Source organism: Xyrauchen texanus, chromosome 6 (genome assembly GCF_025860055.1).
Source record: "Xyrauchen texanus isolate HMW12.3.18 chromosome 6, RBS_HiC_50CHRs, whole genome shotgun sequence".
NCBI classification, from domain to species: Eukaryota; Metazoa; Chordata; class Actinopteri; order Cypriniformes; family Catostomidae; genus Xyrauchen; species Xyrauchen texanus.
In genome coordinates, this window is record NC_068281.1 from 48,934,227 (window position 1) to 48,952,751 (window position 18,525).

The window sequence follows — 18,525 nt, forward strand, 5'->3', positions numbered from 1 at the left end:
TGCAGGGCCTGCAGCGGTACATTATTGTTAATGATAATTTTATTGGCTTTGTAATGTAAGCATTATAAAGTATCGTGTAAACAAATTGATATAGGCATAAACGCAACACTCATTTGCACCCTGCTTCCACCCTCCAAGGGTGCTTGGCCTGAAAAATGTTAGAACCCTATCCTAAAGGGTTGCTTTGCGTCATAATCTGTCAGCACCGGCCGCAAAGGGAGGGTCGAGACGCGTAAAAACTCAATAGTTCCCGTGCATGATGCTATCACTATATCTACATTCCATCGCGTCATCGACCGCTTCCTAAATTATTGGGAGTGACTGTGAAGTGAACTCCTTTCCCGCAGCGCGCGCATACCGCGCATTCTTCAGAGCAGCTAGAGCTCCGCCCGCCGCCGCGCGCTCAAAGTCTCCCGATTAACGGCAGATGCAGCAGAAGTAGTGGATTATGGAGAAGGTCTGGCTAATTGCTCTCTACATTGTGCTCATGGCAGCGGTGAGTGAAAAGAAAGTTTATATTGTTTGTAAAAGTGTCTAGTGTCTTTATATAATAGGTGTTCCATGAATATATTTAGTGTTCAGAGTGTTTGTTTTTATCCTGAATGTATCATTTCCGACACATGAGAGTTTATAGCCTACACCCTCTGTATCTTTCTGAACTCTCTTGCAGTAATGTTTGTTTCAGAATAACATTATTGTTTTACATACGACGTGAGATATCTGTGTAAGGAGAGTTTTCAGTTGTCTTCACAAGTGCTTTAAGGCCGTGTGTCCACCAAACCGTTTTTTCCTGAGACCAGCGATTTTTTTCAATTGTTTGTAATGGGAGTGTCGCGTATTTAAAAAAAGCCAGGAGCGTGACGAAGCACAGAGCGTCTATTCCACGCTCAGCGCTGCGCCTCCAAAGCGCTCCCAGCTGGGCGTTTTCAGAAGAGCGCCTGGCATTTCTGCTGGCAAAAAAAAAAAAAAAAAACGGCTTTGGTGGACACACGGCTAGTGTATGAGAGAGTTAAATGCTGTGTGCTAGGTAGGACGCGTCCTTTGAAGGCTGCAGTATACCGAGTGTCCTCCTTTAAACAGGTATCGTTTAAACGAGACGGCCTTCGTAGGAAACAGAACGTAACATGGTTGCTATGACAGCACAGCACTCTTTAACAAGCGGAGCGCTTTGTGAGAGGGGAACAAAGTCACTTTGGAAGGGAATATATGATGTAAATGTGAGGAGAGTTCTAATGATGAGAGAAAAGAAAATATTTTACAGGTGTACTTTTAGTCTACTTTAGTTTAATCACATATTACTATAAATAGACAGTTTATAATCTGCACCCATCTACTGAAGTACTTTAACTTGGGAATTAACATTACATGCGTTTGAACATCATGAACATCAATTGGTGTAATTTTATTTAGACAAATGATGTCTATTTCCGCTGAAGCAATGAATTGTGGGTTGTGAGTGCCCATGAAGGATACACCTCGTGTGTCATCCGAATTTCCATGAAAGAATGTCGCATTCGACGGCTGCATTCGAAGTGTCCTACTCACTTTGCGGCCGACTGCGACCTGTGGACTAAGCAGCCCGAAGGCTGTTTTGTAAACGAGACACAGCCTAAGTGGTTGCGGGGTTTCAGAGCTCCTTGGTATGGGTGGGTGTGCTCTGGTCATTTTTAACACATATGTGTCACACTAAGGGAGAGGCTCATCAAGAATCTCTCTTACAGTTTATGACCTAGACGAACAAATGCATATTTTACCAGTAAACATACAGTATAGTTACTAAGAGATGTTGTGTCAAAAGTATTCGAACAGTATGTTGTGTTGGTAAGACCTAGTTCAAAACCCTCTTAAATTAGAATTATGCTTATTATTGTTAACCTCCAAAGTAAAATTTCACTAGCATCATATTTTTGTTAGCTAAACCTTGTGGTTAAAAAAGTGTAACCCCACTTAAAAGTGAAGTCACTATAGAGAAATATACACAAACTTAAATAAATACATATACATGTTCAGGTACATTTAAATACATTCTGAGAACAATTCCCTTTTATTCTTATTTGTATACAACTATATACACAGTAAAGGGAGTATTTCAATTAATACAATTTCCCTTAATGTTTATGAGTTCAAAAGTCCATATAAGCAAAAGTGTTTGCATGAGTGTAAAAATCCTGTGCAGACATTTAAATTCGGTTTAATTTCACTTGTGCAAAACTTGGTTTTTGCTATCAGATTTGTTTCCTTTTATTTTATAGGATGTTAATTGCATAAGACCCACCCTCACACTATTATGCAGGTTGTTATTAGAATTAGGGTTCCAATAAGCAACCCAAATTAAGTCAATGATGCAGTAATGCTCCGATATTGAGAACGAGTGAATGAACTGCTGAAACAAGCAAGTTATAACGTCTAGGTTACGTATGTAACCTCCGTTCCCCGATGGAGGGAACGAGACGGTGTGTCAGAGAAGCGACACTAGGGGTCTCTCTTGAGCGCTGATATTCACCTCTGAACTATGAAAAAAGGCCAATGAGAGTTCATTCAGGATTTTTCTGAGGAGCCGGAAATGGTCCAGCCACAACAGTGGCTCGGCTCAGCGACATGGCAGGGGAGATACAACGTCTCGTTCCCTCCATCGGGGAATGGAGGTTACATACGTAACCTAGACGTTCCCCTTCTGTCGCTCTCTCCACGTTGTGTCAGAGAAGCGACACTAGGGGTCCACTTAAAAAGTGCCATGCGCTGAGCCGTGTACGTGAACTGCTGATACAGGAGCGAGCAGGTATTCCTACGTGCAGGACGACCAACTGTATCAGGCTGCACGTACCCTTCCCCAATGCCCCATTTAAGCCATCAGACTCCTTATCGTTACCCTGGAGGGGGGAACAAGGTGATGGCCGGCAACATGGGAATGGGCCAGCCTGGCTGGGCCTCATTTCTCTCTATGTTTCTCGCATAGAGCAACTACGACCAGGGCCCTTACACGCATTGAGGGAAGGGGGTCTTAGCCCTTATTCAGGGCGGAGAAGACCCTACGGAGGCCACACCTACACGTGAGGGGAGGCAAATTTTAGTGGCAAATACATCACATGGCCTATACTTAGGACCTATGTGGAAAAGTTCGTGCGGTGGTAGATCCAGCCTCTGTTGAATAATACGGGCTCGGACCTGAGAAAACACGGGACGATACTGACTCAACTCGGAGATTATAGAATCTCGCAAAAGTGTTAGGTGTTGCCCAGCCCGCTGCTCTACAGATGTCTGCTAGGGCGGTGCCCCTAGCCATTGCCCACGAGGACGCAACACTCCTGGTGGAGTGAGCTCGGACCCGCAAGGGGGGGGCATGGCCTGGGTACGGCGACCGAGGCAGCTGTAACTGCCTAAGGGAAACACAGAGTCAACTCGTGAGGGGACAGTACCGTGGTATTACACACAGGGGGAGTCCGAACAGGAGGCCTTACCTGTGAAGCACCTATACCAGTACAGGGTAGCTTGCGGTACCCGCAGTGGTTTGGGTCGGCGAGTTCCTCCGCAGAACTGTGACCCACGAGGGCTAGGGAGGAGTTAACCAGTGTCCCAAAGATGGAATCTCTTGGGAATGACGGCGCACTGTTTTCCCTTGGTTAGGGGGAAAGGGCGCTAGGTGCAAGCGGTTCACCCGGTCAGATCGTCAGCGTGCTACCGAGTTCTACGGGCTCGGACCTGAGAAAACACGGGACGATACTGACTCAACTCGGAGATTATAGAATCTTGCAAAAGTGTTAGGTGTTGCCCAGCCCGCTGCTCTGCAGATGTCTGCTAGGGCGGTGCCCCTAGCCAGTGCCCACGAGGACACAACACTCCTGGTGGAGTGAGCTCGGACCCGCAAGGGGGGGGGCACGGCCTGGGTGTGATAAGCCAGGGAAATGGCGTCGACAACCCAGTGGGCGAGTCTCTGCTTGGAGACAGCATTCCCTTTCTGCTGTCCCCCGAAGCAGGCGAAGAGCTGCTCAGAGCGTCTAGTGCTCTGTGTGCGGTCCAGATAGATACGTAAAGCACATACTGGACACAGCAGTGAAAGGGCTGGGTCCGATTTCCTCCCGGGGCAGTGCTTGCAGGTTCACAACCTGGACCCTGAAGGGTGTGGTAGGAACCTTGGGCACACAGCCCGGTCGCGGTCTTAAGATCACGAAAGTGTATGTTGGACCGAACTCCAGGCAAGAGTCGCTAACAGAGAATGCTTGCAGGTCCCCGACCCTCTTGATGGAGGCGAGCGCGATCAGCAGGGCGGTCTTGAGAGGGAGGGCCCTGAGTCCAACTGAGTCTAGCGGCTCGAAGGGGGGTCTCCGGAGTCCCGTGAGGACAACCGAGAGATCCCAGGAGTGGAACAGGTTAGGCCGGGAGGGAGTCAACCTCCGGGCACCTTTTAGGAACCTGACAATTAAGTTGTGCTTACCAAGAGACTTGCCGTCTACCGTGTCGTGGTGGGCCGCGATAGCGGCGACATACACCTTGAGGGTGGAGGGGGACAGCCTCCTCTCCAGCCTCTTCTGTAGAAACACGAGCACTGACGTAACCGCGCACTTCTGTGGGTCTTCGGCTCGGGAAGAACACCAGTCTGCGAACAGACGCCACTTTAGGGCATAAAGATGCCTGGTCGAAGGGGCTCTGGCTTGGTTGATAGTGTCTATGACGGCCGGTGGTAGGCCGGCTAGATCTTCCGCGTCCCATCCAGGGGCCAGACGTGGAGGTTCCAGAGGTCTGGGTGCGGATGCCAGAGCGTGCCCCGTCCCTGAGAAAGAAGATCCTTCCTCAGGGGAATTCGCCAGGGAGAGGCTGTCATGAGGAGCATGAGATCCGAGAAACACGTCCGGTTGGGCCAGTAGAGGGCCACCAGAGTGACTTGCTCCTCGTCCTCCCTGACCTTGCATAGCACCTGTGCAAGAAGGCTCACTGGGGGAAAAGCGTACTTGCGCAGCCCCGAGGACCAGCTGTGCGCCAGAGCATCTGTCCCAAGGGGAGCCTCTGTGAGGGCATACCAGAGTGGGCAGTGGGAGGTTGGGGTGGAGCCTCCACTCTCCGCCGGGCAAGCTTTGTCTTGACAGCGCATCCGCTATCACATTGAGGTTGCCGGGGATGTGAGTGGCGCGCAGCGACTTGAGTCGCTGCTGACTCCAAAGGAGGAGACGACGGGCGAGCTGTGACATGTGTAGGGAGCGTACTCCGCCTTGGCGGTTTATGTAGGCTACTACCGTGGTGCTGTCTGTCCTAACTAGGACATGCTTGCCACGAATTAACGGAAGAAACTTCTTCAGGGCAAGAGAAACAGCCAGCGGCTCTAGGCAGTTGATGTGCCAACGCAGCGGGCCTCGGTTTCACCGGCCTGCGGCTGTGCGCCCATTGCACACGGCGCCCCAACCCAATTTGAAGGCATCGGTTGTAACCAGAACGCATCGGGACACCTGCTGCAAGGGTACTCCTGCCCGTAGAAAGCAGAGGTCTGTCCAGGGTTTGAAGGTTTGGCGGCAGGCAGTGGTAACTTTCACGTTGTGTGTGCCGCGGCACCATGCTCGTCTCGGGACTCGAGTCTGGAGCCAGTGCTGAAGTGGTCTCATATGCATCAACCCCAGCGGCGCGGCCGCCGCGGAGGATGCATATGCCCCAGGAGCTGTTGGAATCATTTTAGAGGGACCACGGCGCCTGGCTTGAAGGAAGCGAGGCATTTCAGCACTGACTGAGCACGCTCGTTGGAGAGACATGCTGTCATTGAGACTGAGTCTAACTCCAAACCGAGAAAAGAAATGCTCTGGACCGGGGTGATCTTGCTCTTTTCCCAGTTGACCTGAAGCCCCAATGGCTGAGGTGGCTGAGCACCTGGTCTCTGTGTGCGCATAGTAACTCTCGGGAGTGGGCCAGTATGAGCCAGTCGTCGAGGTAATTGAGTATGCGTATGCCGGCTTCTCGGAGCGGGGCAAGGGCTGCCTCTGCGACTTTCATGAAGACGCGAGGGGACAGAGACAGGCCGAAGGGGAGGACTTTGTGCTGATACGTCTGGCCGTCGAACGCGAACCGTAGGAAGGGTCGATGTCGAGGGCGAATTGAGACGTGGAAGTACGCGTCCTTCAGGTCTACCGCTGCGAACCAATCTAGATGCCGGACGCCAGATAGAATTTGTTTCTGGGTGAGCATTTTGAACGGTAGTTTGTACAAGGTCCGATTGAAAAAACTCGCAGGTCCAAGATCAGTCGTAAGCCGCCGCCTTTCTTGGGTACAACGAAGTAAGGGCTGTAGAAACCCTTCTTTGTTTCGGTTGGAGGGACAGGCTCTATCGCGTCCTTGATTAGAAGGGAGGCGATTTCTTCGCGCAGGGAGTGGGCATGTTCGCCGTGCACTGCGGGAAAATGAATGCCCACGAAGGGGGGCGGAGACCTGGCAAACTGAATTGCGTAACCGAGTCGAATGGTCCGGTGCAGCCAGCGTGACGGGCTGGGCAGTGAAAGCCACGCCTCTAAGCTCGAGTATTTTGGACGTACCCGGCGGGGCTTCGCAGCGGTGCGGAAAAGGTAACGCGGCGTCGGGAGGCACTGTAGCGTCCCGAGGCTCTGGTGCTGAGAATAAACTCAAAGCACTTACCTTGCTCCGCGCACCCGGCAGGGGGCGGGTTCATGACTGAGGAGGAGGTCTGATGCTGGCGTCTTCTGGACTCATCTGAACCGGCCGGCCGGGGAACAGTCGTGGGGCTGAGGGCGGGGACACCGCGTCCGGGAAGCCGGGACTGTTGAGGCCTGAAAGCAGAGTGCCGTGAGAACGGCATTTGCGGGCCAGGTGACCCAGAGACAACAAGGAAATAGCTCTATAGTGTGTAAAAAATTTAACAAAAAATTCTCCTTCCGGCCCTCCACTGGGGAACGGAGTGGTCTTACCAGCTCCGGAGCTACTGTCGCGGTCTCTGGGTCGGTCATCTCAGGGGCGCCTGGGAGCCTTCTGTGTCCTCACTTGGTAGTTGAGGCGGAGCACCACTTTCTTTCTTACTTGAAAGCCGCAGGAGGACGCCCTCTGCGAGCAGACAGGGCATGGCCCCTGGCAGCAGGTTTGCGGCAGGGCAAGATGTGTGAAAATAGTCTTCATCTGTTTCTTCACCACTGAGGACTGCTGGGCGAAGTCGTCAAGTGGTGTCGCCGAATGGACGGAGCTGGGAGACGGGGGTGTTTGAGAAAGCGTGCTTTGTCTGCCTCCCGTACTGCCTGTCCATCGTTGCGTTTCTGGACCACGGAGTGGCCATCGCCTGTTTGAGTGCAGTTCCTGCAGCACGTCAAGAACAGGACCACCCAAGTGCAGATTTTGAAGTGCCCTGGCCCGGTGGACTTGCAAGAGGGGGCCATGGCGTGCAGGGGGGAGCGATCTGGGACAGTTCTACCACCGAGGGTAGCGGAGGAGCGAGGAAGCTGGGCTTGCTCAGCTCGTCATGCACGTCCGGGAAGGAATCTGGGGGGGCGCGGCTGTGAGCGGAACCCGCGGAACCAATTAAGGCCTGGGAAGCATAGCGGACCTTCTTGCGTCAGGCTCAGACTGGGCGGAGACCTGAAGGTGGCGGCCCAGGCGAGTTATCCGCATCCGACGCCGCTGTTACGCTCTCTGATGCAGCGGTGATGTCATCATCCAATGCCGGTGAGTTCGAGGGACCGGACGGTAGGCTGTTAAGCGGACCGCACTAATCCCGAGCTCGGGGGAAGCAGGCAAGCGTGCCGGGGAGTCGGGAGGTTTCGAGGGGATTTACCCGGAGAAAGCGTCCCGTTATTCTCCCCAGATCGTTCTTCATCGCCCGCGGCGCCTGCCTAAATCCCGTAGGAAGAAGGCGAGGCGCGGGGGGCGGCTTAAATGGCTCTCTCTCACTACAAGAGAAAGCAGAGATCGCAACGCTGCCGTGGTTATGTTCTCACACTGAAAACATAACCCATTGGAGAGAATGCTCATCCCGAGCTCGGACGGAAACAAGCAAGCGTGCCGGGGAGGCAGGGAGTTTCGAGGAGGTTCACCCGGCGAAACGGAGCCCGTCACTGTCCCCAGATTGTTTTCATCACCCGCGGCGCCTGCCTCAATCCCGTAGGAAGGAGGCGAGGCGCGGGGGGGCGGCTGAAGCAGCTTTTTCCCTCTACAAGAAAAAGCCTACGACTGCAATGCTGTCATGGCTATGTTCTCATACTGAAAACATAGACCATTCATAAAAACGCTGCCCGCGTGTGATCGCAACCCAGGAATGCAAGGCAGTTTTTATGGCCGTCAGAGGTGGGGAGAATCAACGCATTCAGAAACTACACAGAGGCGGAAAATCGTCTTTAAAAAGACGTGTCCTGAGAAGGACGTTCAACTGTGTTGAACGTCCTTCTGTGTTTTGCTGCTGTGTTTTGCTCTTTTAGAGTGAAATTCACTCTTTTAGAATAACTCTTTCGAGTTGTCTGCGCTCTCGAAGCGCCCAGGGGCAAGAATGCACAGCCATGCGCGAATGAGAAAGCCGCTGTTATGCGCCGTCAGATCCAACAGCATGCAGAGCGTCAGAGGATTAAAACAGGAACTGGGTGTGTAACTCGCAGCAGACTGCATGCACGACCATCGGCTCCGAAGATATTTTCTGAATGAACTCCCGTGTTTGTGCCGCTTAAATACCCGTATGTCCGGGGGCGGGACATGCAAATACTGGTTGCCAACTCTCATTGGCCTTTTTTCATAGTTCAGAGGTGAATATCGGCGCTCAAGAGAGACCCCTAGTGTCGCTTTTCTGACACAACGTGGAGAGAGCGACAGAAGGGGAATGTTTTTTTTTCATGACAAGTGTTTACATTTTGTTTATGTGTTAGAGTGAACGTTTGTAAGTGGCAGACTTCATTATTTGTCAATATAGCCTATATTGATATGCAAATTAGGCATTACCTAATTAAAATGTACTAATTTGCATACATCATGTATTCCAATAACACCAAAATAATTGAATGCCTTGTGCAAAATAAGCAAATGAATAGTGAAACTATGTCCCTCTTCTTGGTGCAATCATTTATTCTAAATATATTCTTGAAACTAGTAGAATAGAAAACATGCACATTGTGGCATAGTTTCCTTTGCTATTGTCTGCTCTTGTGATAAACATAGTGAATACTAAAGAAGACCATGGTCTCTGTGTGAACTGATTATTTTGTACAGTAGAAATATGTTGAGTATAAAACAGTTGTGTGAGTGTGAGGGAATTAAAATAACTTTTAGGAAGTCAGAGTTGTGTTAATATACTGTGGAGTTGTGTTTTGTTAAAAAAAAGTTTTTAAATAAATAATAAGTGCCCTTTTTTTCCATTTGAGCCCATGCCCTCCAAAATGTCTGTGCACGTCCCTGCTTAAAGTTGTGAAAAAGGGTTGCCTTGTATTTATTCATAAATAAATATTCATAAATACCTCCTCTGTAGTCATAAGTGCCTCTGCACTTCAATAACTGTCTGGTTTGGTGCAGCTACGAAATCAGACATCAGAAGACTACAAAGGACAGTTCGGTCTGCTGAGAGGATTATTGGTTGCCCCCTGTCCCCCCTTCAAGAACTATACACTTTCAGAGCGAGGAAAAAGGCTGGTAAAATCACTCTGGACACCACTCACCCTGCCCACTAACTTTTTGAACACCAGAACCGTCAGACACAGGAACAGTATTTTCCCTCAGGCCATCCATCTAATGAACAATTAAATTGCCCCATTGAGCAATAATGATGTGCAATACACAGTTTAATTTTAATTTTAATTTATATTATCCAACATATCCACTTCTGCCATTACTTACATTGCTCTGTACATAATATACTGTTTTTTGTTCTTTATATACAGATTGTATTAGATTTGCACTACGTGTGTGTATGTGGGTATGTATGAAGGTGAGTGTATGTATGTATATGTATGACTATTTATTTTGTGTTCTTTTTTGTTTTTAATTACCTATGTCTTGCTGCTGTTTTTGGTATTGTTTGTATTGTTGTAGACTGGAAGCTCCTGTCACCAAGACAAATTCCTTGTATGTGTAAGCATACTTGGCAATAAAGCTGATTCTGATTCTGATATTCACTTGTTAAGTAATATACTTTGAATTCAGTGTTAATTGCACTACAAGTGTTAAGTTTGTACTGTGAATACACAATTTTCTTACAAGTGAGAAGAGTTTGCACTTTATATTTAGGCCTAGTATCTGGTGAAAGTGTATATACATTGATGAAACACATCTGGATTTATTCAGTGTATATTGCACTTAAAAGCATACACTTGCACTGAATTCTTATGCACATTTTGAATATATTCACTACAGAATGTTTAATAACCTATATTAAAAATCTTTATTTACTAAATATATGGTTTATAAATTTATATCTTCCCTATTCTCTTATTCTAATTTAGTTTGCCATTTTCTTTACATTTCTGTGGAAATATAGTGGTATCAGAGTAGGATGTTATATATTGTATAGTCGGGAGGCACAAAGTGATTGAACCTGGTTTTCCACCCTAAAAGAGCTTAGGCAAAACACACCTAAGAGGCGGCGGGGGTGCAACACAAGCGGACATAATCAAACCACACTGGCATAAATTAAAGTATTGGGAAGGAGGGTAAACTTATTATAGGGATGGGCATTTTCAAATAATTTTGTAGCCTAGTCAAGTAACCAACAAAAATAAAATGACAAACTTAATACTTTCTTTTATTCTCAAACATGATCACTGTAACGAATCACACACACACACACACACACACACACACACACACACACACACACACACACACACACACACAGGAGACCAAGGGGATGTCCTCAAGGTGGGGACAGGGTCAGGAGGCCTGGTTGGTGTCCACAGAGCATGGAAAGGGTCAGAAGGTGGCCACAGGGCAGGGACAGGAGGCCTGGGAGGCGGCCACAGGGCAGGGACAGGAGGCCTGGGAGGCGGCCACAGGGCAGGGACAGGAGGCCTGGGAGGCGGCCACAGGGCAGGGACAGGAGGCCTGGGAGGCAGCCACAGAGCAGGGACAGGAGGCCTGGGAGGCCTGAGATATGGCCACATAGCAGGGGCAGGGTCAGAAGGCCTGGACGGTGGCTACAGCGCAGGGTCAGGAGGCACTGGTAAGGGAGACGGAACTGCAGGAGGAATGTCTTGGGAAGCGGGCGGAGTCGCGGGCGGAAAATTCTCTTGGGGAGCAGGCGGCGCCACGGTAGGCTCTGTGGGCGGAGCCGTGGAAGGGAGTACAGGCAGAAACTGGGAAGCCTATGAAAAATGTATGTTGTAGCCCCCACACCCATCCCCTTTTAAGGAACACTTTTAACCATTGGCAAATTCTCAGGGCCAGCAAAGCCCTGGCTTAACATGCCAAATGTATAAATAATTTTCATCCTTTCATTCTCATTCAACTTTTTGCCAATGTATCTTTAATCTACAAACAAATGGAGAAAAACTAAAAGTTTATCCAGTAAGAATTTATTCCTTGATGCATACAAGCGAAGCATAACGGCTGTTTCACAAATCGCATGCTCGAAGCAGCGCGTGAGTTTGAGCTCCACACCGTTAGGCCTTCAGAATTTCCACAGAATACCTCAACAGTGCAAATTAATGGAATCTAATATGAGATTGTCAGATTCATCAGCCAATCAGATTGATTTATTTGTTCTTTGTGGGTGTGATCTTTAGGATATGTCCCGATCGAGGTCTTCTAGCTGGCCTTGAGTGACGCAATCACACTTTAAGTGATGTACGTAATTTGAAAGCGAAGAGCGAGAGATCTTGCTAACGAGTCAGCTGTCATCATTGCTGATATTGCCGATGAAAAAGAGATCCTTATGGATTTAAAAACACGACCTTGTGATTGCTTAATTTGTTAATTCAGGAAGACTGATTTTCACTTCAAGCAAATTGGTAAGTGCTTTTTGCATTGTTATAGCAACATCGGGAGTTTTCTAAGTGTAAATTAGTCTGCTTGAGCATTCAGTGTTGAAAAGTAGTGCTGCGTTGAAAGTCGGATTTTACAACTTCATGCTAGGAAAACTGCAATGGAATGCAAAATTAAAAACAACAAAATTACAACTTGTAGGCTTGAGCAGAAATTCTCAACTCTGATTTCACTGAGATACAGGGGCATGATGTCACACAAACATGTCACGTAAAGTAAGTGATAAACATTCACTTTATTAAGTAATATTGATAAATTTGTTTATTTCCATATCAATTATATTAAGGCTTGTTTAACAAATGCCTGCAGAAAGCTTACGGGATTGTTGCAGTTTTGTTTCCTTAAATGTCATCTTCCGAATATCGGGTAATGGAATGCATTTATGGTATAGATATCAAGTAGGAATATCCCTCATCCAACTTAAATGGAACGCAGTATTACCGTGTATTCTGACGAAACAAAATTTATTGCAAGTAATATTTAAATTGCAAATATTATTATATAGATTTTCCAGGTATTATAGACCTTCTTGGTAGATTCATATGAAAAATTTAGATTTTTGAATGTCTGTTTGGGAGACGTTCATTTCACAAAAAAGTCATGATGCAGTTAAAATTAGGCTTGCTTGAGCATTAAGTGTAATTTCAAGTTCTGGCTTTCGTGCGTGGATATGTTTTTAAAATGTCAGTTGGTATTATTATTTAGCTGCGACATAATATATGATGCCCAAAGGCATAGGGTGTCTTATTCATTGTGAAACTGTGTTTCCTTAATAGCATGAATCACACTGAAGTCCTAGATATTTAATCAATATCATGTGGTCAGTGGCAAATTATCAGACTCCAGTCAGTGCTATCTCACTTGACGCCAAAAAGGCTTTTGATATGGTAGAATGGGATTATCGTTTTTAAGATTTTGGAAATATACGGGTTCGGGAAAACTTTAATTGGATGGATTAAGTTACTTTATAGACACCTAGTAGCGGCGGTATAAACAAATGTATTAATTTCAGACTATTTTACTCTGGATAGGGGTACCTGGCAAGGTTGCCCTCTTTCCCCCTTGTTGTTCTGTCTAGCCCTGGAAACATTAACAGCCACCATAAAAAGGAGGGTGATTTTCCAGGGGTGGTGATGGGAGGTATGGCGCATAAGCTTTTGCTTTACACAGATGATATTTTATTATTTGTCTTGACTACTAGATCTATGCCTTGCCTCCAGAATTATTTATTTATTTTCTAAATTCTCATGATACAAAGTCAATTGGTCTAAATCCGAAGCGTTGGCTCAGACAGTGTACTGCCAAGTGGCTTCAAGTGGCCTAAACAGGGCATTAAGTATTTGGGCATTTATTCCCAGCAAATTTGTCTGATTTAGTTAGATATTTTTGAGCCCTTTAATAAAAAGGTTTTTGAATGATGTAGACAGGTGGGCTTCTTTACATTTATCTATGATTGGGAAGGTTAATGTTATTAAAAGGAATTGTATTCCAAAATTCAACTACCTGCTACAATCTCTCCCTGTTGATGTCCCCCTCTCTTATTTCAAGCAATTAGATAGCATAGCAAAGTCCTTCATTTGGAATGGTATATGTCCCAGATTACACTTCAGTACATTACAGAGGCTGATTGACAAAGGTGGGCTAGGCCTACCCAAGATTTTGTTTTATTATGCATTCGATCTCAGGCATTTGCATTAGTCGCTTCCACCTGAGAGAGCACTTCCCTGGCTTGTATTGAACAGGACGTTCTTACCTCAATTTCGCCATTGCAAATCCTTTCTATCATACTAACTGGAGAGGTTAAGTTACACTGCGTTATGTTGCATTTGCACTCTATATGGACAAAAGTGTCCAAGGTGTTTGATTCTGACATTTATATAAATGTTACCTCAAGCATATGGCTGAACCCTAAATTATGTATTAATATGTCCCCTTTCTGCTGGTTAGACTGGATTGTGAGGGGGGTTACTACACTCAGTGACCTATATGAGAGTGGAGTGTTGAGATCTTTTGAAAATTTGGTTCAACATTTTGGAATTCCCAGATCTCAATTCTGTAGGTATTTACAGCTGCGCCACCTGCTGTGTATTGTTTTTGGGAGTAGCATACACCCTCCTAAAGAGGCAGACACTCTGGGAGAGGTGATTACTGCTTTTGGAAAAGGTCATGAGGCATCAGTGTATTACTCCCTGCTAATTCAATGTCTGGGGATGGAACTTCAACTTCTCTTAAGAGATTCTTTGAGAAAGATTTAAACTTGGTATTGGATAGGATAGGAGTGTGGGATAGGATTCTATAAAAGTCAAGTCCGCATCTAGAGAAGCAAGGGTTCACCTTATGCAATTCAAGATTTTACATCGATTCAATTGGACCCCCTCTAGATTGTATAGGCTTGGTCTTAACAACACACCCACCTGCTGGCGATGCCAATCAGAAGATTGAGACACAACTTATGTTTTTTGGGGGTGTTTTAAGATTCGAGAGTTTTGGTTTATGTCAGAGTGTCATTGTAACGAGTAAGCAGCGAGGCAGACGTATGGAATGATTTTCCGGACATTATTCAAAAGGAATTGCAAATTGTATTTGCAATTGCGTTTTCAATTTGTGGACGCATAAAATGTGACATAATCCAAACGCAATTGCAAATCGCGCATTACCTTTGCATTTTCGTTTAAGCGAACGCACGGTGACTGCCAGATTTCAAATGGAAAAGCAAAGTCCGTTTGCAACTGTGTTTCCCATATCTTACGAGTTTTGGCCCTGTCATATTTAAATAGCAATTTCAATTACCACGTCTGCTTTTTCACTTTCTCAGCGTCGCGTATGTAGCCAGCCAAAACTCAAATGGAATACTAATTCCCTTAGTATTTCCATTGATGCCTTACATGGAAACCTGTCAATCAGGGTCAAGGGTGGGATTATGCTATGGGGCGTGTTTGTCTTGGGAAGAGATGTCACTCACAGTTGACGGTCAAGATCAAATAAACCGGCGTCTGTTCAGGGCATCACCTCTTTATTTATTTTGTATTTATTTTAATGTTTATTTGACAGGGACAAATGCATAGAACATTGCTTTATAAAGAATACAAAGTAGATGCCACGCATACATGTTTCTAGCCATGACTAATTTGCAACCCCTGTCCCTGGTTAGGCTTATAAATTTAAAACAAAAATTACAGAGTATTGAGTTTAAGATTTATAATTAATAAAATACATACAACAAATACATCCCATATATGAAATAAGATATGGGCTTAAGTAGATGTGGAAGTCACTATAAATCAAAGTCTAGACACATTTAACAATACAAGAACACAAAAGGGTGCATATGTCTGTGCGTGCTCACATATGCAACATTATGTTTGTATGCATTGTGTTATGTCCTGTACAGTCAGTGTTCACGAAGTTGTTTCAGTTTCAGCCATTGCTTTAAATGTGTATTAAAAACCTTGAAGTCTGTCAATGTTTTAATTTCAGATGCATTCCACAAATGTATGCCTCTTACTGAAAATGATGTCCGACCTATGGAGCTAAAAGAGTCTCAATAAAGATAAATGCACACACTACATTCACATATGCACACACATGATTCATACATGCACACACAGGATTCATACATGCACACACAGGATACACAAATGCTACAAAATTCACAAATGCACGTACAAAATTTAAAAAGCACAGAAGATTCACAAATGCATAAAAAATCATAAATGCACACAAAATTCATAAATACACACACAATTCAGAAATGCAAACAAAATTTACAAATGCACACAAGATTAAGAAATGCACAGGACAAGATTCAGAAATGTATTTCTGATGCACGCATAAATATATCTTGATTTACAAACTTTTTGCGGTCTGTGAACTTCACTGCATTTGTGTGTGAATTTTGAGACTCCCTGACTTGGCTCGACACACAAATGCCTTTTTTAAACAAGGAATGATCTGGAACCAATCAGATATCTCCCTTGTTTTAGCCAATCACGAGCGCACCCCGTGGGGATTGAGCCAATCACATGAGCAGCGTTCACACAGTGCGTGCATGTGGTGCGGCGCTGGCGCTGGCGCGTTCACGGTCATTGTCACTCAGTTGAGACCTCAACATGGCTTCTGGCAGCGACAGGGAGCGGTAAGTATAACTTAGCGTGTTTAGCTAGTTATAGCCCTGTTATGAGATGTTGTTTAATTGTTAATGTTAACCGGTTTATTTGTGCAACTATCAACATAAGCTAGCGAGCTGAGCTAGCGAACTACGCTAGCGCGTCTGCATGCTAATAGGGTCAGGCTAGCGTTAGTATCTTTCCATAAAGTTGAAATTCTTGTGAATTAAGTGATTGTTTGACAGGGTCTGTAAGCCCCAAGCCGAGGTAGCAGCTCGGGCTTTTGTGCAGTTATTGGCCGGGAGCTGTCCTCGGCTCCAAACGCACCGAGAGAGAGTACAGCAGCAGTCAGGGCTGGAGGCAGTGCTCCTCTGCCGGTTAGCGATGGTAGAGTGAGACAGGCTATGAGAAGGTGATCCATTTAACTTAGTATTTCTACATTTGCTAGTAAAGTATAAAGAGAGACCATAGTCCCTCATCTAACTATTCTTATTGCCCTCTGTCTGGTAGGGTTGGGAATCTGAACTCAAAAACTAATTTTATTTTGGGGGTGTTCCATGCAGGTGCTGAACTTGTCCCAAACTTTATTTCAAATAGCTTAATTGGCATGAATGTTTAGGTGAAGAATGTTGCTAAAGCAGAAATTCACATACAAATTTACATTTGGTGCTTAAGAAAAGATTAATCAGTCCTCCAAAGTTTTTGGTACATAGATAAAGCATTATGTATTGTTTATTAAGTGACACATGTTTACTTTACTGACAGTGAATAATATTATTCTGACACATTTAATATTGGTGTCTGGAACAGTAATGAATAGCGTTAGTGTATTTTATACTGTTATTGAGACATTATTTAAATTATTTAAATTATTTTAATTATTTATTATTTAAATTAAACGAAACACAAAAATATCTGGTTTCCCTACAAATCTTTTTGTCTTTCCCACATCAGGCAGTTCCGGAGTATGTTTAATACTGATCACCTCATCGTGTTTCAAGTGGTCTGGTATACTTAACATCCTCTTCCCAAGGCCAGCATGGGCAAGTTCTAGCTCTTCTGAGCCCTTTGGTGTTAACTGACTGGGTTCCGAAAGGACATAAATATGAAAGTCTGTCCTTTTCACAATGCAAGGGACAGGGGTCGAGAATCGTCGTTTTCCTCTTGGCTGATCAGTATTAAACATACTCGTTTTGGAAATTTTGGAGGACTGATTAATCTTTTCTTAAGCACCAAATGTAAATTTGTATGTGAATTTCTGCTTTAGCAACATTCTTCACCTAAACATTCATGCCAATTAAGCTATTTGAAATAAAGTTTGGGACAAGTTCAGCACCTGCATGGAACACCCCCCAAAATAAAATTAGTTTTTGAGTTCAGATTCCCAACCCTACCAGACAGAGGGCAATAAGAATAGTTAGATGAGGGACTATGGTCTCTCTTTATACTTTACTAGCAAATGTAGAAATACTAAGTTAAATGGATCACCTTCTCATAGCCTGTCTCACCCTACCATCGCTAACCGGCAGAGGAGCACTGCCTCCAGCCCTGACTGCTGCTGTACTCTCTCTCGGTGCGTTTGGAGCCGAGGACAGCTCCCGGGCCAATAACTGCACAAAAGCCCGAGCTGCTACCTCGGCTTAGGGCGACAGACCCTGTCAAACAGTCACTTAATTCACAAGAATTTCAACTTTATGGAAAGATACTAACGTTAGCCTGACCCTATTAGCATGCAGACGCGCTAGCGTAGTTCAGCTAGCTCAGCTCGCTAGCTTATGTTGATAGTTGCACAAATAAACCGGTTAACATTAACAATTAAACAACATCTCATAACAGGGCTATAACTAGCTAAACAGGTTAAGTTATACTTACCGCTCCCTGTCGTTGCCAGAAGCCATGTTGAGGTCTCAACTGAGTGACAATGACCGTGAACGCGCCCGCACCACATGCACGCACTGTGTGAACGCGTTCATGTGATTGGCTCAATCCCCACGTGGGGTGCGTTCTCGTGATTGGCTAAAACAAGGGAGATATCTGATTGGTTCCAGATCATTCCTTGTTTAAAAAAGGCATTTGTGTGTCGAGCCAAGTCAGGGAGTCTCAAAATTCACACACAAATGCAGTGAAGTTCACAGACCGCAAAAAGTTTGTAAATCAAGATATATTTGTGCGTGCATCAGAAATACATTTCTGAATCTTGTCCTGTGCATTTCTTAATCTTGTGTGCATTTGTAAATTTTGTTTGCATTTCTGAATTGTGTGTGCATTTATGATTTTTTTATGCATTTGTGAATCTTCTGTGGTTTTTAAATTTTGTGCGTGCATTTGTGAATTTTGTGCGCATTTGTGTATCCTGTGTGTGCATGTATGAATCCTGTGTGTGCATGTATGAATCATGTGTGTGCATATGTGAATGTAGTGTGTGCATTTATCTTTATTGAGACTCTTTTAGCTCCATACCGACCAAATGTTGTTCTACGTTTTG

The 18,525-nt window shown here is 45.4% G+C and overlaps 1 protein-coding gene across 2 annotated transcripts in view; it reads left to right on the top strand.

The window, feature by feature from the left end:
- Positions 1–357: 357 nt before the first annotated feature.
- dsg2l (desmoglein 2 like) overlaps positions 358–18,525 on the top strand; it is an 84,824-nt gene continuing 66,656 nt past the window's right edge. For both annotated transcript variants that reach the window (XM_052127891.1, XM_052127890.1), the window contains exon 1: positions 358–496. In XM_052127891.1, the coding sequence (XP_051983851.1) occupies positions 449–496 (48 nt within the window). In that variant the 5' untranslated portion in view covers positions 358–448. The remainder of the gene's footprint in view (positions 497–18,525) is intronic.